At 38.5% G+C, this 24,444-nt stretch overlaps 1 protein-coding gene across 1 annotated transcript in view; it reads left to right on the top strand.

Annotated features, from left to right (window-relative positions):
• The first annotated feature begins 3,574 nt into the window (after nt 1–3,574).
• CD46 (CD46 molecule) overlaps nt 3,575–24,444 on the top strand; it is a 73,920-nt gene continuing 53,050 nt past the window's right edge. The window contains exons 1-3 of the mRNA XM_081026506.1: nt 3,575–3,812; nt 23,390–23,578; nt 23,907–24,000. Coding sequence (XP_080882632.1) covers nt 3,701–3,812; nt 23,390–23,578; nt 23,907–24,000 — 395 coding nt within the window. The 5' untranslated portion in view covers nt 3,575–3,700. The remainder of the gene's footprint in view (nt 3,813–23,389; nt 23,579–23,906; nt 24,001–24,444) is intronic.

Raw genomic sequence — 24,444 nt, forward strand, 5'->3', positions numbered from 1 at the left:
AGGGATGAAAAAGGGCCTAGCTCAGGTATCACTTTGTGCTCAGGTGGAATAGATCCCTCACTCTCCTGAGTCCTCATGCCAGGCAGGGTCACTTTCAAATGAGCCAGCGGGCAAAGAGGAGGGACTGCCAGTCTAATGCAAATTATATTTTTACAAGTTTTCTTTTATACTTTTATATTAGTAGCTCATGGGCCAAAGAGCATTGCCTTGAGAAGGACATGGTTAGGGAAGCAGAGTGGACCAGAGTAAATACTGTTTTACTCTATAAAGACATGTTTATAATGCACCATAAGTGTTCCTTCCCTTTCTAATTGCTGGTGAGGAACTTAGGAAGTTATGTTTGAGCAGAAATAAACTGTAATTCTAAATTAAATATAGAGTAGAAGTTTTACTGCACCCATTTTCACATATGTATTTCCAAGAATGTAACGCATAGAAGTGGGGATGGCTGTACTATTTATTTTTTTAAAGTCTTCAGCCAAAGATTCTTATGCTTACCAACATATTTTGACTTTTATAGTAGGTTCTGCTTCAAATTTAGCTTTCTCATTTGAATATATTTACAAGTGATACTGACATATATGTGTAAATACAAATTATATTGTTTTTCAACTAATGTCTCAATTACTGAAGTAATTGAGTATATAAGGAAAACAATTTTTTGTACAAAAGTTTGTTTAAATGACAGAAAGAAGCATATTTGAACTAAAAATTTCTTAAAGCTGGAAGAATGTATTTGTAGTGAAATGGAAAGTCTTCTATAGAGGTCCTTATTGTTCATTTTTTGAAAATTTTATGTGCATATCTGGTAAAAATAAAATGTAAGAATGGAGAAGTTTTATTTGTGATAATGCATTTATTTTCCGAGTGTTTTCTCTCAAATTGTTTCTAATTGGGGCCCGTCTTCTCTCACCATTTCACTGCCTGAAGTATGTCTGGACTTCTCCACTCCCAGCCCATCATCTTCCGCTCCTGCTCACAGGTGTTCAGTGACATCACATTATTTATAGCATAAAGTCCAGGTTTCTCAGCATGATGCTTGATGACTTTCCACAATTAAATCCCCACTTCTGTTCCTAAACCGCCTCTTTTTACTGTGTTTCTGCTGTTTTTCCTGGTTTCTGCCCAGCTCTCATCCCCCTTGTCCCAGCCTTGAGCTAACATCGAAGTATCTCTATACACGTTTCTGGTACAAACTTACCTTCCACATCAGTTTAATGCATGGGTATGGCTAAGTAATTAAAATCCCAAATCCAACAATGAAACTATAAATTTTGATCTGTGTAACTGATATTAGGCTTTGTTTCTGTTTATGCAAAAAGTTTCTTGTTCTCTTTGCAGATTTGAATTAAATCATCTTGCTACACCTCTGAGATCAGGCCTCAGTGTGTTTCAACCATGGCTGCACATTGCAATCACCTTAACAGATACCCGTGTCCCACCCCTAAGAGGTTTCTCACATCATTGATCCGGGATGTGGCCTGGGCATAAAAATTTTTCAAAGCTTCCCAAGTGCTTGTAATGTGCAGTTAAGGCTGAGAAGCTTTGTGTTAGTGACTCTCAAATCCCACGGGTCATTTCTACATAGAAAACTATAAAGATAGATGGTAAAGCCTTATATTTACAAAAGAAAATCGAGGTTTTATTAAATTGGCCTATTAAAGAAATCGGGAAATGCCTAAGACTTCTTAAGGTCTTGTTGCCTGGCTAACCAAACAAGGGTATCTGTGGTTTTAAAACACAGAAGCAATCTTTTTAATATCAATACAGGATAAAAATTAGGTTGACTATAAATAAAGCATTTTATCAAATTTTATTTGGCTTTAACTTGAGACTAAAGCAAATTTTTTAAATTGGTATAAAATATACAAAGAGAGCTTTTAAGGTGACTAACAATAAAATACTTCAAGAATGCTGAAAAGATCTGGGATAAGCAGCAATTTGAATTTGCATTGTTAAAGTAGATTCTAGGTTTAAGGAAAATAGGCAATCTGGTATTCCAAAACTTAGTAATAATGCCTGACATCTAACATTATAACCCAGAATTAACATTTTTACATATTTTTAAAAATTGCATGTTTGTACTCAAGAGAAGGCTTTAACATAAGTGTACTGACTTCCAGTAATGATGCAAAATTGAATGACTGTACACTTAAAGATTTTTAATTTTTTTTCTAAGGTACATAACTTCCATCATTTCCAGGCTCATCCATCTAAGGTTACACTAATATGTAGTTATCGGTCTTTATAAATCGTAGCACCGCTGCCCTCTGTACTGAAAAGCACAAAGAAAATGAACTATGTATAATCCTCTCAACTATCAGTTAATTTTGGTATATTTACAACTGATCTCTTTTATGTATCAGTATACTTTTTGGTTTTTTCTAAAAAAAAGAATGCCAAAAGTCACATGCTGATTTGTTGGATCTGCTTTTTCCTCTAATAAATATATTACAGTTTCTTAGATTGATACTGTCACACTGCTTATCCCATAAAGCTACCTTCCATAAACTCCTTAATACTATCACTAGACATTTAGTGTTTATATTTTTTCCAAAATTATACATCTTTGCTCACAGCTCTGATGATTTCTTTGGGATAAACTCTAAACGGTATTGGTGGTTTAAAAGTCATGTCTATTTTAAAACTTTTAACTTACAGAGAAACTTCTTATTAAAAACTGAAAATTAGAGGGTGCTGCTACTTCCAATATGTTTACTCACAATCCCTGACGTTTTAATTCTTTCCAATTTATAGGAAGAAAATGTCAGCTCTTTTAATATTCATCATGTTATTTCTTTTTTTTTCTTTTACTAGTTATACAGGTTTACTCAAAACTCTGGAAATAAATCTTGCTCATTTTTAATGTTCCTGAACTGAAACTGCTTCACCAGAAAAGTTCTCCCTCTTACCAATTCCTATCCATCCCACCAATCATGGCATTCCTTGCATCCAGGAATTTGGCACTTAATACACCCTTTTTCGTAAATGTATATTTCCTCTTCAATAAAACATTTAGTTGCTCAAGGGTAAGGGTTCTATAGAATTTAGGCCCAATATGCATAACGGCAGTGTTTGATAATTTACCTTCCTGGGGATCCTCTCAAGGGAATAGGGGCAGAGTCGTTTACATTAGGGGTTGGGAGTGCAGTGGCGAAACCATCTTTGTGATTTTGAATTCTAGGAGGCTTTGCTGGGATTTAGTAGCAGACATTGAACCAAGGAGATCTCAAGTACTCTCCTTAATTATGTCTTACTAATGTCAAATATTAAGCAAGGGTCCTGGTAATCCTGGCAGTCTGGAGGCTCCAGGACAAAAGTCGAGTCCTTAGTGGTGTTGGCCTCAGGGCGATCCCGTGTGAAATTCTGGGTTTCTATTTTCAGGTCGGTACCCTTTGTTCTTCAATCCAGCATTCCCGAAAAGGCACACCCATAATCCCGCCAGCAATTGTTTTCTTTCCACTATTTCTGAGTGGGGTGGTAACTGTCTCTTTAGGGACGCGGTGGTGAACTAGCCATTTCTCGCAAGCCGCCGCGGCGCTTCCAGGTAGGTATGTAGCCAGAAAACAGACCCGTGGGGGTGCAGGCGGAGCCTGAGCTGCCAGCGGACCCGGAAGGGTTAAACCCCGGCCGGGGCTACGCTCCGTGTCCTCCAGCCCCGTACCGCTCGGGCACCGAGGGCCCACCCCGCAGCTCGCCGATGGTCCCCGCCCGGCCCCGTTACGTCACGGCCCACGCCACGCCCACCTGGGACTACACTTGGCACTTTCTGAGTCTGCGTATTGTTGCGTCTAGTAACCGCATTCAAAAAGGTAAATTCTCACTGTCCCTCGGTTTTCCGCAGGTCTCCCACAAAATGCGGGTGTCTTGCGCACCGCGCAGGGCATCACCCCGCCGCCCTGAAAAACCCATTTATTCTTGGAGCTTCGTTGGGATCCTTTTGACGGCTCTAGTGTTGCTGTTACCCACATCCTCCGGTAGGGGCCTGGAGGGTTTGCGCTCCGGCGGCAGACTGGAGCAGGTCGTGGATCAGGCCGGCGGGAGCCGGGGGCGGTGGGTGCTTTGCTTGGTGGGTCCGATGGGAGACGCGGAGCTGGGTCGGCTCCGGTGGTGCGGAGTTGGGGTGAAGGCGTAGCCAGAGATCCCGGGTCGTGCCGTGCGCGGATCCAGGGGAGTGGGAACCATGTGCCGCCGTGAAGGTTGCTGGGTGGTCGGCGCTGAGCTCTGCGCGGCGCTGGGCGCGGCCGGTGTTTGCCCGCGGCCAAGGTGTGTCCGTTACACCTTGCCGGTGTTTCCGGACTAAGCCAATCGGGCTGCGGAACGCGGACCGGGTGTTCAAGGTGAGGGCTTGCTCTTGAGTGCCCAGATGCGTGGGGATGTTGCTAGGGCCCGGCTGTGCCCGTGGGGAGGGTTTGCACTGTGTTCTCTGGGCGGGGTGATGCCTTGGTAAGTGGGGTGTTTGGGTCTTACTGGGTGCGTGCTTTAAAGAAGTGGCCAGGCCTGCGGTGCGAGTGTGGGACAAGGAAACCCTGCCTGCTTTGTATGGGGGCTGGAGAGCGCATGTTGTGCGTGGAGTCCTTGAGTGGGAACTTGGTGCATGGGGTTTAGAGAGATTGGGAAGGGCGCACGGTGCTTTTTGTACATAATAACAGGCTCCTTGTTGCCCCAAAATCATATTGGCATTGGTTTGCAGGCTGTTACTTTTTTGTTTGTTTGTTTTTAACCATGGAGTCACCTTCCTATTCCTATCCAAAGCAGACAATATCCTATTCTATTCCCGAATGTCTTTTGGGTATTGTTTTTCTTTTTTTCGTTTTTTTTCCATTAGGTTGGGTCCTGTTTGAGGGGAGATCCGAAGCAACCTAAAAAATATTGGTAGCCACACCTAGTGAGAAATGAGAATCTTAAAAAATGAGTGATAAATAAACGTTAATAGCGTTTTCCCCTACAGATCATAAACTAAAGCTGAAGATCATGCACTAAGTTTGATTCATGTTTCATTGAATGTAATGAGTATTAAATATAGATATATGCTTAAAATGCTTATTGTATAAAGCATACACAATCAAAGACAACCATTTTTAATAGTTTGGTATATTTCCTTATGTCTTTATAGGTATGTGGGTTTCAATGCCCAACTTATTTTTAGGATCCCATTACATATTCAGTTTATATGCTGCGTTCTGTCCTTAGCAGCCGTCACTCTACAAATATTTGGTTTGTATGTTCCAGGTTCTGTGCAGGTCCTGAGGATACACTGGTGAGCCAATAATACCGTGTTTCCCGGAAAATAAGAGCTAACCAGAAAATAAGCCCAACATGATTTTTCAGGATGACATCCCCTGAACATAAGCCTCTTGGAGCAAAAATTAATACAAGACCTGGTCTTATTTTCTGAGAAACATGGTAACAAGCCATTCCAATTTTCATGATCCTTATTTCTGTATTTGTCTGTTTGTGCAAACACATACACACACACACACACAAATATAAACAGGGACTGTGTTTTGCTCACTGTTAGATCCCCAGTGCCAGACACACGGTAGACAATCAACAAATATTTTTAAAATTTATTGGGAGTGGCAGACAGTAACCAAACCACAATACTAATATGTCACACATGTAACCCAAGAGAAGTGATCTGTAGGAAAGGAGCATGATTCTCTGACAGCATTTAACAAACGACTGATGGAAGGGAAGATTTTTCTGTTCATCAGACAGGCCGAACTCTGACACTTTGGGGCTTCTGCTCTGGCTGTTCCCTCAGTCTGGGAACATTCTCCTCCTGCCCCTTGCATAATTGGCTCCTTATTTTTCAAACTCAGTTGTGATGTTACCCCTTCAGGGACCTTCTCTAACCAAACTATCTCAGGGAAACACACACACTTTAACTCAAATTCCCTGTAACTTGTAGTCATTCTTCCAAAACTAGCTCTTCTGTTCTCTCCTCACTAGAATGTAGAGATCCTGTCTGTATTACCACACTTCTGGTTGTACATGCCCAATTATTTGACTTGATATCAACACTCTTTTATAGTTATTAATTAAGGATAGCATTCAGCTGGGTCTTAGAATGCAGGAAAAATTCTGCCTACATGAGGAAGGTTCTTTAAAGATCTATGCTTAGGATGGCCTTTCTGTGGTGCCTAAAAAGCTAATGCAGGGACAACTGAGAGACAGGCTCTGTCTTTCCCTGTTTATGTAGAGTCTGCAGGGCCCTAGATACTTGTCATGTTGGAACTGATCATTAAAAAGCTCATTTCTGTGTGTAGAGTCTGCAGGGCCCTAGATACTTGTCATGTTGGAACTGATCATTAAAAAGCTCATTTCTGTGTGTGTGGGGGGGGGAAGGGAACAATGCTGGTAAAAAGAAAACTAAAGGAATTTTTTAAAGGAGAATAAAGTTTAGAATGGGCTTAAAGCTAGAAGTTAAAGGAGATTTGAAAAGCTATTTGGAATAGAGGATAATAAATAAAGTGAATAGGGTGCAACATGGAAGGTAACAAAACTAGAAATGAAGAGGATGAAAAATAAAATCAAGATTGAAAGGTAAGATCAGGATAAAAGGAAACTTAGAGAAAGTAAAAATGAGAACTCAATATGCTGGGAAAATATATGGATAAAATAAACTCACTTTTGAAGCACCTCAGGAGGAGATTTTGTAAGCAGACAGCATTGTGTCTGGGAAGCTTGCCATCTCAGGAGTAGTTAGTTGCCAAGTAGTACAAAGTAGCAGAAGGGAACATTTGTCAAATTTCGGGGACTGATCTCATGCCTCCAGAAGAGGTGGTCTTTTTGGACGAAACCTCAAATATCCTGCTTTGTGTGCTGTTGTCTGCCTATTTTAGGTCTTTTCTTTCTTTCTAATTAAAGAAGCCAACATTAACAAGTGTTTATACAGTAGTTTCCTTTTGCTGCATATTACAGTGCAAAGAGAGCAGTCCTTCTCTTGTCAATTGCTACATTACCAGAATACTGGAAGATAGGCAACAAAAAGACATCACATGACCAAAAATTTCTCCAGTGCATATATTTTTAAAATGATTATTTTCAATATTATGTTTATTACAGTACACTCTTCACCATTGTTTTCTGTTTGACAGCAGTGGTACATTGAGTACCACATTTTTTTGAATAGCTACAACCGTATTTCCATGAAAATAAGACCTAGCTGCACAATCAGCTCTAATGCATACTTTGGAGCAAAAATTAATATATGACCCATCTTACTTTACTATAACGTAAGACCAGATCTATAATATAACATAACATAACATAACATAACATAACATAATACCAGGTCTTATATTAATTTTTGCTCCAAAAGATGCATTAGAGCTGATTGTCCGGCTAGGTCTCATTTTCGGGGAAACATGGTCTGAGGGACATACTATGCTAGGTGTAATAGCCACGTGGATGAATGGAGTCAGCTATTTTAACTGTTAAACACAAAAACATGTGCTATTGACCTGAGATCCACGCAGAGGAAAGTTCAAGAGGAGGGCACTGGTCACTGCCTCCTTGGGGCAGTGCTCCCTAGAGATGTTGAGTCTACAAGAGTTGAACTGGAGTTGCAGCTGAGAAGGGAGGAAGAGTGTTCAGAGCAGAGGGAGCAACGGCTGAGATATGTGACAGGGCTCAGAGTATTCATGGACTCTCAAACTGTCCATTATGGCAGCAGGAAGGCAAGGAAGCAAGATAACAGCAGAGGACTAGTCACAGAGTGGCTAACTGTGAAAAGGACCAGGAATGTCAGGAATGAACAATTACCATCATAAAATTGAGACTACAAAGTCAATTACCTGTCCTTTTAGGGCACCTTGAGACCTTGTGTTTGACTTAGCAAAATGCAAATCTAAAGTAGTGTTGCTTTAATTTCTCTGGGTTTAGTAGAAGAACATATTATGAGGACAAAATTGCAGACAGAGTGTGTTGGTATAAGCATGCAAGCGTTCCAGAGTAACACTTGCAGTATTAGTAGTAGAACAAGGCTGTCTGGCTTGGATCTGTTACCTACTGGGTCCTGGATCTGTTACCTGCTGGGAATGTACTGTTGGGCAAGTTACTTCACCTTGCTATGCTTCAGCTTGCTCATCTTAAAGAGGGTGAAATAGTACTCAACTCATAGGATTATTAAGGTTAAGTTAGTTAAGAAGTACTTAAAATAATGGTTGGCATAGGTAGTGCTTAATGTTTGCTATTTCGAAAGTTATTAGTATCGTCACTGTTGTTGAAGAAAGAAGTACTGGGATCTTTCATTACCATATGGTAGGAAAAAACATAACCGACAGTATTTGGAGTTCACCTTTGGTAATATTAAAAGACTGTTTCTAATAATAGCAGTAATGAAAAAATGGGTTCATAGTAAACCGAGTATAAATATTTTGACATGAAAGAAATTTAAAAACTTTACAAAGGAAAATGTCTATGACTAAACTAATGAAAAAAATGAAAGACAAGTGTAAAAACAGCAAAGAAAAAATGAGGATTTACAGAAATCTCCAGAACAAGTTGGCTGAACAGTAAAGAATTTAATTTTGATGTAAGTGTATAGAACTGAAAGCAGTGCTCATTCAGCTCTGACACTAGGTACTAGAAATGCAGTGATGAATGTGACGTGGTCCTCAACGAGGTGACAGTCTTATAGGGAGGATAAACAACAAGCAATTGTAATATGAAAAGTGCTATAAAGGAGAAAATTAGGATGGCCTGAGGACACTTCACCCAATACATGGCTTTTGAGTGAGAGCTGTCAAGAGTTTCAAGGAGGAAGTGATATTTAAGATGAAAGTGAAGGATGAGTGGATGGAAAGAATGGCAAGGTCTCTGGTCAAAGCTGAAATAAAATGATATATGGAGGCCTAGATTGCTAAAGTAATTTAAGTAATTTAATGGTCACTACCAGGAATTGAATATGGCTTGAGGATAGAGTGCAAGAGTGAGCAGGGTTCCGATAGTCACAGATGTTAAGTTCATTAACCATGTTAAGGAGACTTAGACATTATCTTGAGAGCATTGGGAAATCATTGAAAGGTAATTGACTAGGGAGAGCTTGGTCATTGTTTCATATCAATATTCCTATAGTAGCAATTTGCAAAGTGAATGATAGTGACATAAACATCATGAATGACAGAGTGAGAAGACGCCATTGTTTCTCCCCTTAAATTTATAGTAAATCTGACAACTGTAACTCAACAAAAGATCTCCTGCTCAAAACACAAACATGTCTGAAAGATTCATGCACTGGGACATCTAAAGTGTAAATATTGGAAAAGTATGAGAGGCAGGATCGGGGGAAGGATGGTTGGTGGCCACAGATGCAGTTCAGCACCCACAGGAGCTCCAGTGAATGCAGTAGTGAGGCGTAAGTTGGTCTGCACCACTCACTATGGCGTGGAGCATAGGAGGGTCAGAAGCAGTTTCCCTCTGGTAAAAGGCATCTCCTTTCCTTCTTCCCTAACGTGGCACAGCTGGGTAGAGGTGGCTAGAAAGCTGGAAACAATGCAGTGGTGCCAACTGCCATTATAGGAAGAGGACAAAGCTGCGATATGAACTTGCAGTTCCTCTGCCCCATACACCCCTGCAGAGCCTGGTGAAGCCAAAATCACATCAGAAATAGGACGTAGCTCGGGGAACTCACAAAACTGGTTCTCCACCACCTACCAGATTTCTCACCACAATTGAGATGCCCCATAAATGACACGAGCTGGTCACAGAAGAGACACCTAACATCCCAGTGGCAATGCAGCATTTTTCTTTTCTTTCTGTTTCTTCCCCCAGAGTTCAGCTTTTTATTCAAAATGTTACAAAAGAGGTTTAGTCAAAAAGACCAAAGCCTTGTTATCATCAGACTCCTCAGATTCTTCTTTCTTTGCTTCCACTTTCTCCTCTGCTGGGGCAGCAGTGGTGGAGGGGGCAGGACCTCCTGCTGGGGCAGCGCCAGCTTGTTTGCTGGTCCACCAGCCTACATTGCAGATGACGCCCCCGATGTTGACATTGGCCAGAGCCTTTGCAAACAAGCCTGGCCAGAAAGGTTCAACATTCACACCAGCTGCTTTCATGAGGACATTGATCTTATCCTCCGTGACTGTCACCTCATTGTGTAGTGCTGGATGAAGGCCAAGTAGATGATGGAGAGCTCTGAGAGAAGGCCCTGGTGCAGGCCAGTGCTTGGCAAGCGCTAACGGGCGGGCACGGTGCTAGTCGCCAGATGAAGTGAGGGCACCACCCCAACGCGGCCTTAGCTTCTGTGGAAGTATCGAGCACCTCACCGACAGCTGAAGAAAGGGCACGCAGGATTTTTCTTAATGGAAGCTATGCCTCTCCACCCTTAACCTATAGGCACAAATGCTGCCCATTCAGAGAAAAGAAAACCGTGCGCTATAGCACCATCTACTGGAAAACAAGAGAAACTGCCCTACCTATTAACTGAATTGTTAGGAGCAAAACAATAAAAAAAATCACTACCTCAAATGCACAGGGAAACAGTCCATCAAGTACTATGATAAACCAAGGTAACTGGAAGCCCAGAAAGAAAATAAAAAGTCTTCATTAACCAAATCTCAAAGTCATGGAAGACTGTGATTTAAATGGGAGAGAATTTAAGATTGCAGTTATGAAGAAACAATAATATACAAGAAAACTAACAAGGGCAATTTAATGAATTCAGGAATAAAATTAATGAACAAAAGAGGTACTTTACCAAAGATATTGAAACTATTTTTTAAAAATCCCACATAAACAAACAGAAATTCCAGAACTAAGAGAATTGATAAATGAGATGAGGAATGAATTAGAGACCATTGTAAATAGATCAGTCCAAATTCAATGCCGTCCCTATCAAAATACCAATGACTTTCTTCTCAGAGAACAAATAATCCTAAAATTGATGTGGGACCACAAAAGACCCCACATAGCCAAAGCAGTCTTGAGAAAGAAGAACAAAGTTGGAGTTATCATGCTCCCTGATTTCAAATTGCACTACAAAACTAATAATCAAAACAGTATGGTATGGGTACAAAAATAGACACATTTATCAATGGAACAGAATAAAAACTCCAGAAATAAACCCTCACTTATATGGTCAGATAAGCTATGAAAAAGGACACAAGAATATACAATTGAGAAATGACAGTCTCTTCAACAAGTGATGTTGGGAAAACTGGACAGATAGATGTGAAAAAATGAAACAGGACCACTCTCTTACACCATATACAAAAATAAATTCAAAATGGACTGAAGACTTAAATGTAAGGCCTGAAACCATAAACCTCCTAGAAGAAAACACAGGTAGGAAATTATTTGATATTAGTCTGAGTAATATCTTTTTGAATATGTTTCCTTGAGCAAGGGAAACAAAAGCAAAAGTAAACAAATGGGACTTAATCAAATTTAAAACCTTCTGCACAGCAAAGGAAAACTTCAACAAAACGAGAAGACAACTTACTAAATGGGAAAATATATTTGCAAATGACATATGTGATAAGAGGTTGATATCTAAAAATATGTAACAATAATGAATAATCCAATCAAAAAACAGAAGGACATGAAAAGACATTTCTCCAACAAGACATGCAGATGGCCATGAAAAGATGTTCAATATTCCAAATCATCAGGAAAATGCAACTGAAAACCACAATGAGATACCACATTATACCAATCAAAATGGCTATTTTCAAAAAGTCAACAAATAATGTGTTGGTGAAGATGTGAAGAAAATGGAACCCTTGAGCACTGTTGGTGGGACTGCAAATTGGTGCAACCACTATAGAAAACAGTATGGAGGTTCCTCCAGAAACTAAAAAGAGATCTACAATACCATCCAGCAATTTCATTTCTTGAGTATTTACCTGAAGAAAATTAAAACAGTAATTCAAAAAAGATATATGAACCCATATATTCATTGCAGCATGACTTATAATAGTCAGGAGATAAAAGCAAACTAGGTATCCATTGATAGATGAAGGATAAAGAATATATATTCCACAAAGGAATATATATTCCACAATTTCTCTCTCTCTCTCTCTCTCTCTCTCTCTCTCTCTCTCTCTCTCTCTCTCTCTCTCACACACACACACACACACACACACACGGTGTGACAATTAAGTTCACAAACTTGCTGCAACGATGTTGCTAACCTTTTTTGATATCAGAGGGATTATTTATTATGAACTTGTACCAACTGGACACACAATTCACCAAGTTTACTATTTGGAAGTTCTGAAAGTACTGCGTGAAAAAGTTAGAAGAAAACGATCTGAAGTTTTTGCCAAAAATTCATAGCTCTTGCATCACAACAATGCACCAGCTCACATGGCACTGTCTGTGAGGGAGTTTTTAGCCAATAAACAAATAACTGTATTGGAACATCCTCCCTACTCACCTCATCTTTCAAAGAAGATCTAACAGCAAATCTTCTCAAACTCCTCCAAAAAATTGAAGAAGAGGGAATACTTGCTAACTCATTTTATGAGGCCAACTTTACCCTGATATTAAAGCCAGGTAAGGATAACACAAAAAAAGAAAATTACAGGCCAATATCTCTGATTAACATAGATGCAAAAATCCTAGACAAAATACTCGCAAATCGAATACAACAGTACATTTCAAGGATCATACATCACGATCAAGTAGGGTTCATTCTAGAAATGCAAGAATGGTTCAACATCAACAAATCAATTAATGTGATGCACCACATTAACAAAACAAAAGATAAAATCAATAGATGCAAAAAAGCATTTGACAAGATACAGCATCCATTTATAATTAAAACACTAAAAAAATGGGTGTTTTAATTATAAATGGATGTTGTATCTTCTCAAATGTACAACATCCTTCTTCATAAAATATGTAGAGGAAAACTACCTCAACTTAATAAAGGTCATATACAACAAATACTCAGCTAATATCATACTCAATGGTGAAAAACTGGTAGCTTTTCCTCTAAGATCAGGAACAAGATTAGGATGCCCATTCTCCCTACTGTTATTCAATATAGTAGTAGTAGTTCTACCCAGAGCAATTAGGCAAGTAAAAGAAATAAAAGGCATCCAAATTGGGATTGAGGAAGTGACACTGTCATATTTACATATGACAAGATTCTATATATAGAAAACACTAAAGACTCCACCAAAAGATGATTAGAAAAAATAAACACAGTACAGTTGCAGGATACCAAATCAATATACAAAAATCCACTGTGTTCCTATATACTAACAAAACATCAGAAAGACAACCGAAGAAAACAATCCCATTTGCAACTGCAAGAACAGGATAAAATAACTAGAAATAAACTTAACAAAGAAGTTGAAGGACCTGTACACTGAAAGCTACAAGACATTGTTGAAAGAAATTGAAGAAGACACAAGATATGGAAAGATATTCCATGTTCATGTATTGGAAGAACTAACATTGTTAAAATGACCATAGACCTAAAGCAGTATTTAATGCAATCCACATTAAAATCTCAACAGCATTTTCAAAGAAATAGAACCAAAAAAATCATCAAATATATGTGGAACCACAAAAAACCCCAAATAGAAAAAGCAATCCTGAGAAAAAAGAAAAAAGGCAGAGGTATCACACGCCCTGACTTCAAACTATCCTACAAATGTACAGTAATCAAAACAGTACGGTATTAGCAGGAAAACAGACACACAGACCAATGGAACAGACTTGAGAGAAAAGAAATAAACACATACATATGAATGTATCTCACATATGAATGAAATCATACAGTTCTTGTCCTTTTCTGACTAATTTCCTTAGCATTGTCCTCTCTATATACATGTTATTGCAAATGGCAATATTTCATTTTTTTTAAGGCTTGAGTAGTATTCCAGTGTGTGAGGTGTGATCACAAAATACGGTGAATGTTTAAATTTTTAAATATTATTATAGTAAAAGACACATTGCCATTAATTCTCCTCAGAATAATCCCCCTGACTTTCAACACACTTATCCCATCATTCTTGCCACTTTCTGAAGCAGTTCTGGAAATCCCCTTTTGTGAGTGTCTTTACTTCATCCTTCATCATGACAATGATGAAATCCACATTCAAATCTCTGTCACACATCGCTTCAGGTACAGCAATTTCTGTCAAATAAAAACATTATGGTGTGTCCTCATGGACCTTATTCACTGGATCTGGCACTGTGCGTCTTCTGGCTTTTCCCCAAAGTCAAAATGATTCAGGACATCAAGGCAGACACAACAGCGCAACTAAAGACACTAAAGAGGGCTTGCAGAACTGTTTAAGAAAGTGACAAGAATGATAGGACAAGTGTGTTTGAAGTGAGGAAGAGTATTTTGAGGGGGTTTAATGGCAATGTGTCTTTTACTGTAATAATTTTTTTTATTTAAGCATTCACCTTTTTTATCACACCTTGTAAAACGAAAGCAACAAATGAACAAACAAAGCAAACACACACTCAAAAAAAACCTCACAGATACAGACAAGACAACAGAATTGTGATTACCAAAAGGGAAAGGAGTGGGGGCTGAGAATGAAGAGGGCAAAGGGAATCAAATTATGGTGAGGAAGGGACACTAAACTTCAGGTTGTGAGCACATAATAGAGGATACAGATGTTCTGTTATCAAGTTGTACACCTGAAATTTATATATTGTTATTAACCAATGTTGCCCCAATAAATTTCATTTAAAAAGACATAATTTTTGTTATTTGATAGAGATATATACAGAGGGTGCCAAAAAATGTGTACACATTTTAAGAAAGTGAAAAAAATATATAAAATTATAATATTCAATTATTACCAATAACAAAAAATGAATACAAGTCATGTGTATATATTCTTTTGGCACCCCTTATATATATGCAGTGTGTATATATATATATATATATATATATATATATATATATATATATATATATATACACACATTAACAAAAAGTAATGCATACTCATGAGAATTTTTAAAAATTCACAGAAATATAAAAAAGGCCTCTGTTTTCACCATAGTTAAGCTCTTGGTATATTCCTCAGCAGCATTTCATCCCCATAGTCACCAATTGGAAAAAGTTCTTTTTTTTATTATTATTAGTTTCAGGTGCACAAGACAAAGTAATACTTAGACGTTTATCATTTATATCCCTCACACTGTGTGGACCCCCACAGTATCTCAATTATTCTGATATGCTATATTTCCATTCTTATTTTTTTTCTATGTATTCTTTGATCTCTTCCTTTGTTTTGTCATTAAGTGTTCTCCTTCTTGGTCAATGAATCCTAACACTTTCTTCTTCTGTAATTTTAGTTAGTTATTTGATCACTCTGTCTTCGCTCCTTTCTGCCTGAAAAGCTGTCTATCTGGTTCCCAGACAGCACTGCCACCCTGGTTTTCAGCTTGTCCTCTAGCTGCTTTTCCTTCTCTGCCTGAGTGCATAATATGATGTTCCTATAATGGGTTGGTTGTTCTAGGCACTCTTTTTATTCCATTCTGAAGACCTCCTGGGTGGGTAGAGCTGACTCCCAAATTCCTCTCCATGACAGATCTCTAGCTGGGATCCCAAGTATATATACTCAATTGCTGTCCCACATAGCTCCACTTGGAAAGTGTCACACTCTCTCAAATAACATAATGAATCCAAAGTGCATGTTCTTTTGATTCTTCACACACACACACACACACACACACACACACACACACACACACACACACCCAGCAAACTAGTTCAATTGTTTCCACAACTGAAATGCCTGTTCCATTCCTCTAGTTCTATCTTTTACTTCTCATTAGAGCCAGTATCATTTCTCATCTGGAGTAAGAGTTTCTGACTAGATCGCCTTACCTACCTTTCTACCTTTCATTCAATTCATTTTTATTACGGACTACAATAATTGTCTTTAATTCATTTTCATTTAATTAGTCACAATATTACCTACATACAGTCTAAAAAAAAGTAGTCTATAACTGTGCAAGATGCATTGTTTATCCTATCCCACAGACCGTCTTCAACAATGGAATGAAAATAATTGATACAAAGATTTCACAATTAAGCTACTGTCACCATCTAGGTAGTTTGGGTATTTGTGGGGAGGAAGGAATGCAACAAAATTCTACCAGATCTCCCTTTCTGAATTGGCTATCCTTTTGCCCTCACTTTTTATTAAACTGATAAAATAAATTGGTATGTGAAGATCACACATAGTTATCAGTCTCTCTTTCTCCAACACACCCTCTGTAAAATCACGGTTGAAGACAGTTTCCGTTAAATCATTCAATGCACCCTATAAGTTCCTGTCTTGAAAAACTAGTATTAAGCTCAGTTTGTAAGGACACAATGCAGTTTTCTAACAGGTGCTCATCCTGTTTTTCCAAGCTCCTGCAGCCTATAATAAGGAATTCACTAGACCACTGAAATTTCCTCATGAAAATTTAACCATGGAACCTATCATATGCAATTCTCAGAAAACAATGGCTCTTTAAAAGTTCAATTACAAGTAATATATACAAACTGGATTTAAAACTTTTTTCAACTGAAATGCCCATCAGTAGATGACTGGATTAAGAAACTGTGGTACATTTATACAATGGAGTATTACACAGCCATAAAGAAAAAAGAAATCTTACCATTTGCAACAACATGGATGGACCTAGAGAACAAAATGTTAAGTGAAATAAGTCAGACAGAGAAAGACAAATACCATATGATCTCACTTAGATGCGGAATCTAAAGAAAAAAATAAGTGAATGAACTAATCAGAAACAGTTTTGGAGACAAAGAGGAAAAACTGAGGGTGGCTAGATGGGCAGGGGGTGAGGATAAGGGGGAAGGTGAGGGGATTAGAAAACAGTCGGTAACCACAAGATGGCCACGGGGTTTTGAAAATTAATTTGGGCAATGTAATCAATAATGTTGTAAAGATTTTGTAGGGTATCCGATGGACATGTGTCCCATTTGGGAGAACACCTCAGGGATGATGTAGATGCCTGATCATTGCACCGTATACCTGAAGCTGAACAATAATGAATGCCAACGATAATTTTATATATATATATATATATATATATATATATATATATACACATACATATATATGTATATATGTATATACTTACAAGAAGTGGAGTACAGCATTAGGAATAGAGACAGTGGAAATGTAATGGCTCGGTGCAATGTCAGAGGGATAGTGGATGGGGGGAGGGGGGTGAAATACTGTGAAAGCAGTATTAAGAGTGAAATTTATATCATTACAAGCCTATCTCAAGAAACAAGAAAAATTTCCAATAAACAACCTAACATTACATCTTAAAAAGCTATAAAAAGAAGACTATATGAAACTGAAAGTCAGCAGATGAAAGGAAATAGTAAAAATTAGAGGAGAATTAAATGAAATACATGACACGGGGAGAAAGAAGCAGGATGGTCAGCTTTTATTGAGGTTCCAGTTTTGGTCAGAGATTATGATTTTCTGAAGGTATCAGTCTCAGTAGGGGTTGCATACTCATGTCAGAAAATAAATTTAGTTTGTGCAGGCAGGTATAGAGTGTTTTCATGATTTTGCCAAGTGTGGAGAAGTGAGCAGTTCTCTTGATCCATAGCAGAAAACTATTTTACTTTCCTGGAACATTGGGGAATTTTCTGAATGAAGCATATCATATTGCATAATATCATCTACTGTTAAAGTACAACATTGCAGCCTAATATAATTAATTTTATTTAAACTATCTAGAAAACAACTAAGTCAAGTTGCTATTTTTCTGGATTTGGGAATGTTCAGTTTGAACATCCCCACAGGGGAAAAAATCAGTGTTCTGAGCAAAGGAAAAATTTGCTTATTAAAATGTGGGATATTGGACTCAATTATTACAGCATATAAACCTTGTAATCAACTGGTTGCCAAACCAAAATTTACACTCTGCACATTGGTGAAAGCATGTCTTTTATAAAACATGTTAGGAGGAAGAAATACTTAAAATTAGTTATATGGATTAAACTATCCGATTGACTTTTCCCGTACAGAGCACTACATGTGAAAAACATATTAGGAATCCTCTTTCTTTTATATGCTTTCAAGATACTTACTGAGATTGAATGCATAACAAAACAAAGAATATGTGTGTAATTAGATCGTGGACATGCTGTTACTTGATTTCTTTCTTGGTAGTTCCATTTGTATCTGAATGGAAATATATACCATTTCTAGCCCATGTCTGTTTTCCTATTGAAAGTGAGAATGTGTGTGGGTCAGGGTATTCAGTAAATGTAATTTTATTACTAAACCTCACCTCTATACTAATCTTCTTTTTAAACAATGATTTTACTTACTAGAGTTTTTGGTTAGCTTTTTGCTGTTTTGAGCAGTTGATCGAGGAACATTCAGATATCAAGGTCAGCACAGTGGAAATGTGGAAAACATTTTGCTACAGTAGGTGGATTTCAGGACATGTTGGAAATGAAATGTTAGCCTATGTATATATAGAGAATTCTAGAATTTAGAATATGATATGAAAGAAGGCAAACATTTTACTTGTTTAAATGGTTCAGTCAAGATGGCGGAGTAGGTAAAAACTGTGGTTATAACTTCACTCACGGCCACATCAAAATTACAACTAAACTGCAGAGCAGCCATCATTGAGAGTTGCATGAAGTCTTGCTAAACTGAAGCTCTACAACTAAGGACAGACAGAAGAAGCCACCTCAAGACTGGTAGGAGGGGCAGAGATGTGGAACAGGCTGGTCCATCACCTGCATGTGACCATTAAAAATCTTGAGGGATATCTTGGCTGTGGAGTTCCTCCCAGAAGGAGTAAGGGGTCCCAGTGCCGCACCAGGCTCCCCAGCCCAGGGTTCCAGTGCCATGGAGAGAAGTCTCCATACTTTCTGGTTGTGAAAACCAATGGAGATTGTGGCTGAGTGAGAACTGAGGTGGATGCAACCACACACGGATTTACTCACTGATGGAATGAGTCACCGGCTCTGAGCTCCAGTGCTGGGGCAGCAGCTGGAGAGGCGACAGGGACAAAAGGGGGGGGCTGAGTTGTCTGGCTGCAGGACAAGGGTGGGAGGGGCAGCTTTCCCCCAGACAGAGAAGCTGGCAGAAGCCATTGTTTGTTTGTTGAGCCCTCTCCCTTCCCTACATGGAGAGGCAGGCGGCTGTCATATCTGAGTCTCCATCAAGCTGCCTGACACCATTTGTTTGCCACACCCTGGGGATTCTGAGACCTCACCCCACCCAACTTTTGGGTACATCCAAGCTGCCTCTATAGGCTTCTTCCTACAAACTGCCTGCCTTGGCTCATGCTACAGACTTTCCTAGGGTCTTTCAAAGGTTCGCAAAACCCAGACAAGCAGCATCTTGTCTAGCTTAAGAATGTCCTATACCTCTGGCTGAGCAACCCTAAGCCCAGCACTAGTTGCAGCCAGCCTTGCTTTGTGGCTTGGCCTCTTAAGTCACTTCCAAGCACAGACCAAGTGGTCACCATCTGTGGATTGTTTTACGTCTCTTGCTGTGTGGCTCTGAGTGGGCATGGGCTGCAGCCTGAACTTGACCTGCAGTGGGTCCCCTCCCAGGTGGCCCAGGGGCTAGTGCTCCTAGTGGCCAGCTTCAAAACAAACTGGAGCATCACCCAGCTGCCTCCCAAGGATGACACACCCAAGGAGCAAATTGAGCAGGCACCAGAGCCCTGCTGAGGCAGATCTTGCTCTGTATGATCAGCCCCTGCTCTGTACGGTCAGCCCCTGCACCACAACTTCTCCACTATAGTCCACAATAGTCCTCACAACCAGTGACCCCAAGGATCAATCCCTCCCATTGATGTGTAAATATCAAGCAGAGCTCATCTATAAGAGGAGGGCACACACAACCCACACAAGGGACACACCTGAATTCATGGCTCAAGTGACCAGGAAGATGGAGCCACTGAGTCCCACAGCACACCAACTATATAAGGCCACTCTACTAAGACTGGGAGACAAAGCAGCCCTACCTAATACATAGAAACAAACACAGGGAGACAGCCCAAATGGGGAGACAAAGAAACATCCCAAACAAAAGAACAGATCAGAGCTCCAGAAAAAAAAAAAAAAAAAAAAAAACTAAGCAAAATAGAGACAAGTGATCTACCAGACACAGAGTTCCAAACACTGGTTATAAGGATACACAATGATATCAGGGAGAACTTCAACAAAGAGATAGGAAATATAAAAATAGAGACAGAAAACATAATTAAGAACCAGTCAGAAATAAGGAACACATTACAGGTAATCAACAGTAGATTACATGAAGCAGAGTATCAAATCAGTGATGTAGAAGATAAGGTAGCAGAAAACACCCAATCAGAACAGCAAAAAGAAAAAAGAATAAAAAAATAAAAGAGGAGTATTTAAGGGGCCTCTGGAACAACATCAAGCATACCAACATTCACGTTATAGGAGTGCCAGAAGGAGAAGAGAGAGAGCAAAGAATTGAAAACTTATTTGAAGAAATAATGACAGAGAACTTCCCTAACCTGGCAAAAGAAATAGAGAAATAGATATACAAGCTCAGGAAGCACAGAGAGTCCCAAACAAGATCACCCCAAAGAGACCCACCACCAAGAAACATCATAATTAAAATACCAAAGGATAAAGACAAAGAGAGAATCTTAAAAGCAGCAAGAGAAAAGCAGTTAGTTACCTACAAAGGAGCGCCCATAAGACTGTCAGATGATTTCTCAACAGAAACTTTGTAGGCCAAAGGGATTGGCAGGAAATATTCAAAGTGATGAAAAGCTAGGGCCTACAACCAAGATGATGCTATCCAGCAAAGCTGTCATTTAGAATCCTGCGACAGGTAAAGAGCTTCCCAGACAAGAAAAAGCTAAAGGAACCACCACCATACGAGTATAACAAGCAATCTTAGAGGGACTTCTTTAAGATGAAAATAAAATAAAAATATGAATAATAAGATGGCAGTTACATACCTATCAACAATTACTTTAATGTAAATGGACTATGTGTTCCAATCAAAAGATGGGGGTGCTGAATGGAGAAGAAAACAAGACTCTTACTTATACTGCTTACAAGAGACTCACTTCAGATCAAAAGACACAAACTGAAAGTAAAGGGATGGAAAAGATATTTCATGAAAATGTAAACAAACAAACAAAAAAGATGGGGTAGCAATACTTATACCAGGCAAAATAGACTTTAAAACAAACACTATAACAAGAGACAAAGAAGACTTAGTAATCCCACTTCTTGATGTTTATCTGAACAAACCCAAAATGCTACTTCGAGGGGATGTGCTCATCCATATGTTCATTGCAACATTATTTACATAAGCCAAGATATGATGACAACCTGAATGTCCCTGAATGGATGAATGAATAGAGGTAGTACATATATACAATGGAATATTACTCAGCTGTAAAATAAAGAATGAAATCTTACCATTTGCAACAACATGAATGGACCTAGAGGGTATTGTGCTGAGTGTCGTAAGTCAGACAGCAAAAGATAAATGTCATATGATTTCACTTATATGTAGAATCTAAAGAACAAAATAAACAAGCGAAACAGAAACAAACTTATCGATACAGAGAACATTTTGGTGGTTGGCAGATGGGAGGGGATTTGGGGGTAAGTGAAAAAGGAAAGGGATAAAGAAGTAGAAATTGGATGTTACACAGTAGTCGTGGGCATGTAGGGTATAGCATAAGGACTATAGTCAATAATATTGTAATAATTATGTAAGATGTCAGATGGGTACTAGATCTATTGGGGGATAAATGAGAGGGGGTTTGGGACGGTAAAAAGGGTGAAGGGATTAAAAAATACAAATTGGTAGTTACAACATAGTTATGGGGATGTAAATTATAGGGAATATAATCAATAACATGATAATAACTATGTATAGTGCCAGGTGGGTACTAGTCGGGGGATCACTTCCTAGGTTGTGTAGATGTCTGACCACTGTGTTGTACACCTGAAATTAATATAAAATAATATTGAATGTGAACTCTAATTGAAAAATTAAAAGTGCGGGGGAAGATAAAGAAGAATAAGAGAAATATAATATAATATTGTGATAGCGTGGTACAGTGTCAGATGGTTGCTGGACTTATCATGGTGACAACTTCTTTAGCATAGGCAATATAACCAATAATGTGCTAATAACTCTGTATAATGCCAGGTAGGTATTGTTGAATAACCATGATTTACACCTGAAACTAATATAATATTTTATGTTACCTATATTTTAATAAAAATCTTTTTAAAAATTTCCTTGTTTAGAGTTCTCTTAACCAGTCCCTCAGTCTGATGTAAGAAGGGAAAGATTCCTCAGGGATCCAAATAGATCTATGTCTTTTCTTCTTAGGTCCTTACCCTCAAAGAAGCCTCTGCATTCTTTTGCCCTTTAGTTTATTTGATTTGTCTCCATTGCATTATTTTACATAGTATTTCCAACAGATATGTTAGGTTTTTCAAGCCCACAATAATTTAAAGGAAGAAGAATTGCTAAAGTAGAAATGACACTATTCTAGGAAGAAAAACTACTACCAAGAAAAAAAAAAGACCAAAAATAAAAACTTGTAAAAGTATAACAGTATAGTAGCTTTACTGTAGGTATATATTGGATATACACAGCCCAAACAGCTAACTCAGGGAACTTCTGAGGTCATGCATGATACATTGATCAGTGAAGGAAGATTAAATTATATTTAAAATAATGTCAGGAGTTGTAAAATTTGACATGTAAATTATATCCGTTCACTTATAAAATGCTCAGCTCACTCATATGAAACATATAAAATGAAGTCTTCTATTTTGAAATACTTTAACCCATCTTTATTTTGATCTGTGGAACCCACAATGCTTATTTAATAGCCACCTCTTACCTTACATAGCATTTCTTAAGCACCCACTGGGTACAGCATGTAGTAGAAAAGGAAGGCATATGATCCCTGACTTCGAGGAACGTAACTCCTGAGAGGAGACTGAGCCTGAAGTGACAGGTCATCATCAGTTTGTGTTTCAAACTATGGAAGAGGGATCTGGCCAGAGTGATACATCCTATACAAGTCTTGTTACGGGAGAGGTGAGTGTGAAAGGAATTTAGAAAAAAACGGAGAGGAACGCATACCTATAAATATACGTATTTTAAAACCAAAAACATTACTGCTGTGTCTTCAATTTACTGTTGAGTGAATATTCACCTTATTCTCCAACAAACCAAAAGCTAATAGGATGTTATTTAAAGCAAGCACAGCACATCCTCCCCTACTGTGATCACTTGGGTGGAAGCATGGAATGATCATTTAAAATCTTGCCAAGGACCTTTCCATTTTTTTCTGTACTACCTACCCGCTGCCAAGCCACAGGTCCTGGCTGGTGAAAATGATAAAATACTTTATTTTCGTGTTCTTATTCTCTTATGCACAGATGCCTGTGATGATCCACCGAGATTCCAATCTATGAAGCTCAAGGGTGATTCTCAAGCCACTTATAATCCTGGGGACAAAATAGACTATGAGTGCCGCCTAGGATACATGCGTATTGTTCCTTTTCTTAGCACCACTGCTGTTTGTCAGGCTGATAACACGTGGACACCTCTCCAGGAGGCTTGTAAAAGTAAGGAAACAGAACTTTTTTTAAAAAATTGCTCTAGAGATTTTTTCACATTTTGGGATGCATATTCCACTATTACAGTGATGGTTTTCTCATGTGAATGTAGGTTTTAGGTAATAATGTATTTTTTTCGGGCTTTCAAAATCTCCAGGGAATCTTTCTCTTGGCAATGGTACTCAGAGTAAATGTGAAACTTAAGTTTGGGCTTTTAATAGTTAAAGAAAGAAAATTATATTCCCAATAGTTCAATAGAGCAATGTAGAATTTTGATTTTCATTCAAACCCATTTTGAAATTGGTGTAAATCAATGAATTTCAAATTTTTCTTTCAGGAAAATCATGTCCACAGCTAGGAGACCCCCTAAATGGCCGTGTAAATGGAACTTTCCTGTTCGGTTCACAGGCTCACTTTGTTTGTAATGAGGGGTAAGTAGAGAAAATAAGGTAAATGTCACTAGTTTGATTTTTTTTGTTTGTTTTGTCTCTCTTTTAGCATTCTCATAATGTAGATTTCATTTTGCTTTCCATGTGACAACTTGTACTTATAGCCAGTCAATTCTTGGGCTTTTCATAGAGACTGAAAATGTGTGTAATTAATGCAAAGAACTTTCAACTGAAGGAAAGCAAAATTATATAATACTGACTGTATGTAATAATAAGCATTAAGAACGTAGTAATCATGGTGACTTTATCCTTGACAACAAAGTGCACCCTATTCAAAATGGCCAACTCTCAGAGCCGAAGCGGGCCTTATAGAAATGTGAAGTAGACTAGCTCACCAAAGATATTCTTATATCGAGATAACTCTACAAAGTGTGACCAGATAAAAATTGACCTGGTTAGCCTGGACCTTAACGTTGAGCAAACTCT

The sequence above is a fragment of the Rhinolophus hipposideros genome, assembly GCF_964194185.1.
Source record: "Rhinolophus hipposideros genome assembly, chromosome: 19".
NCBI classification, from domain to species: Eukaryota; Metazoa; Chordata; class Mammalia; order Chiroptera; family Rhinolophidae; genus Rhinolophus; species Rhinolophus hipposideros.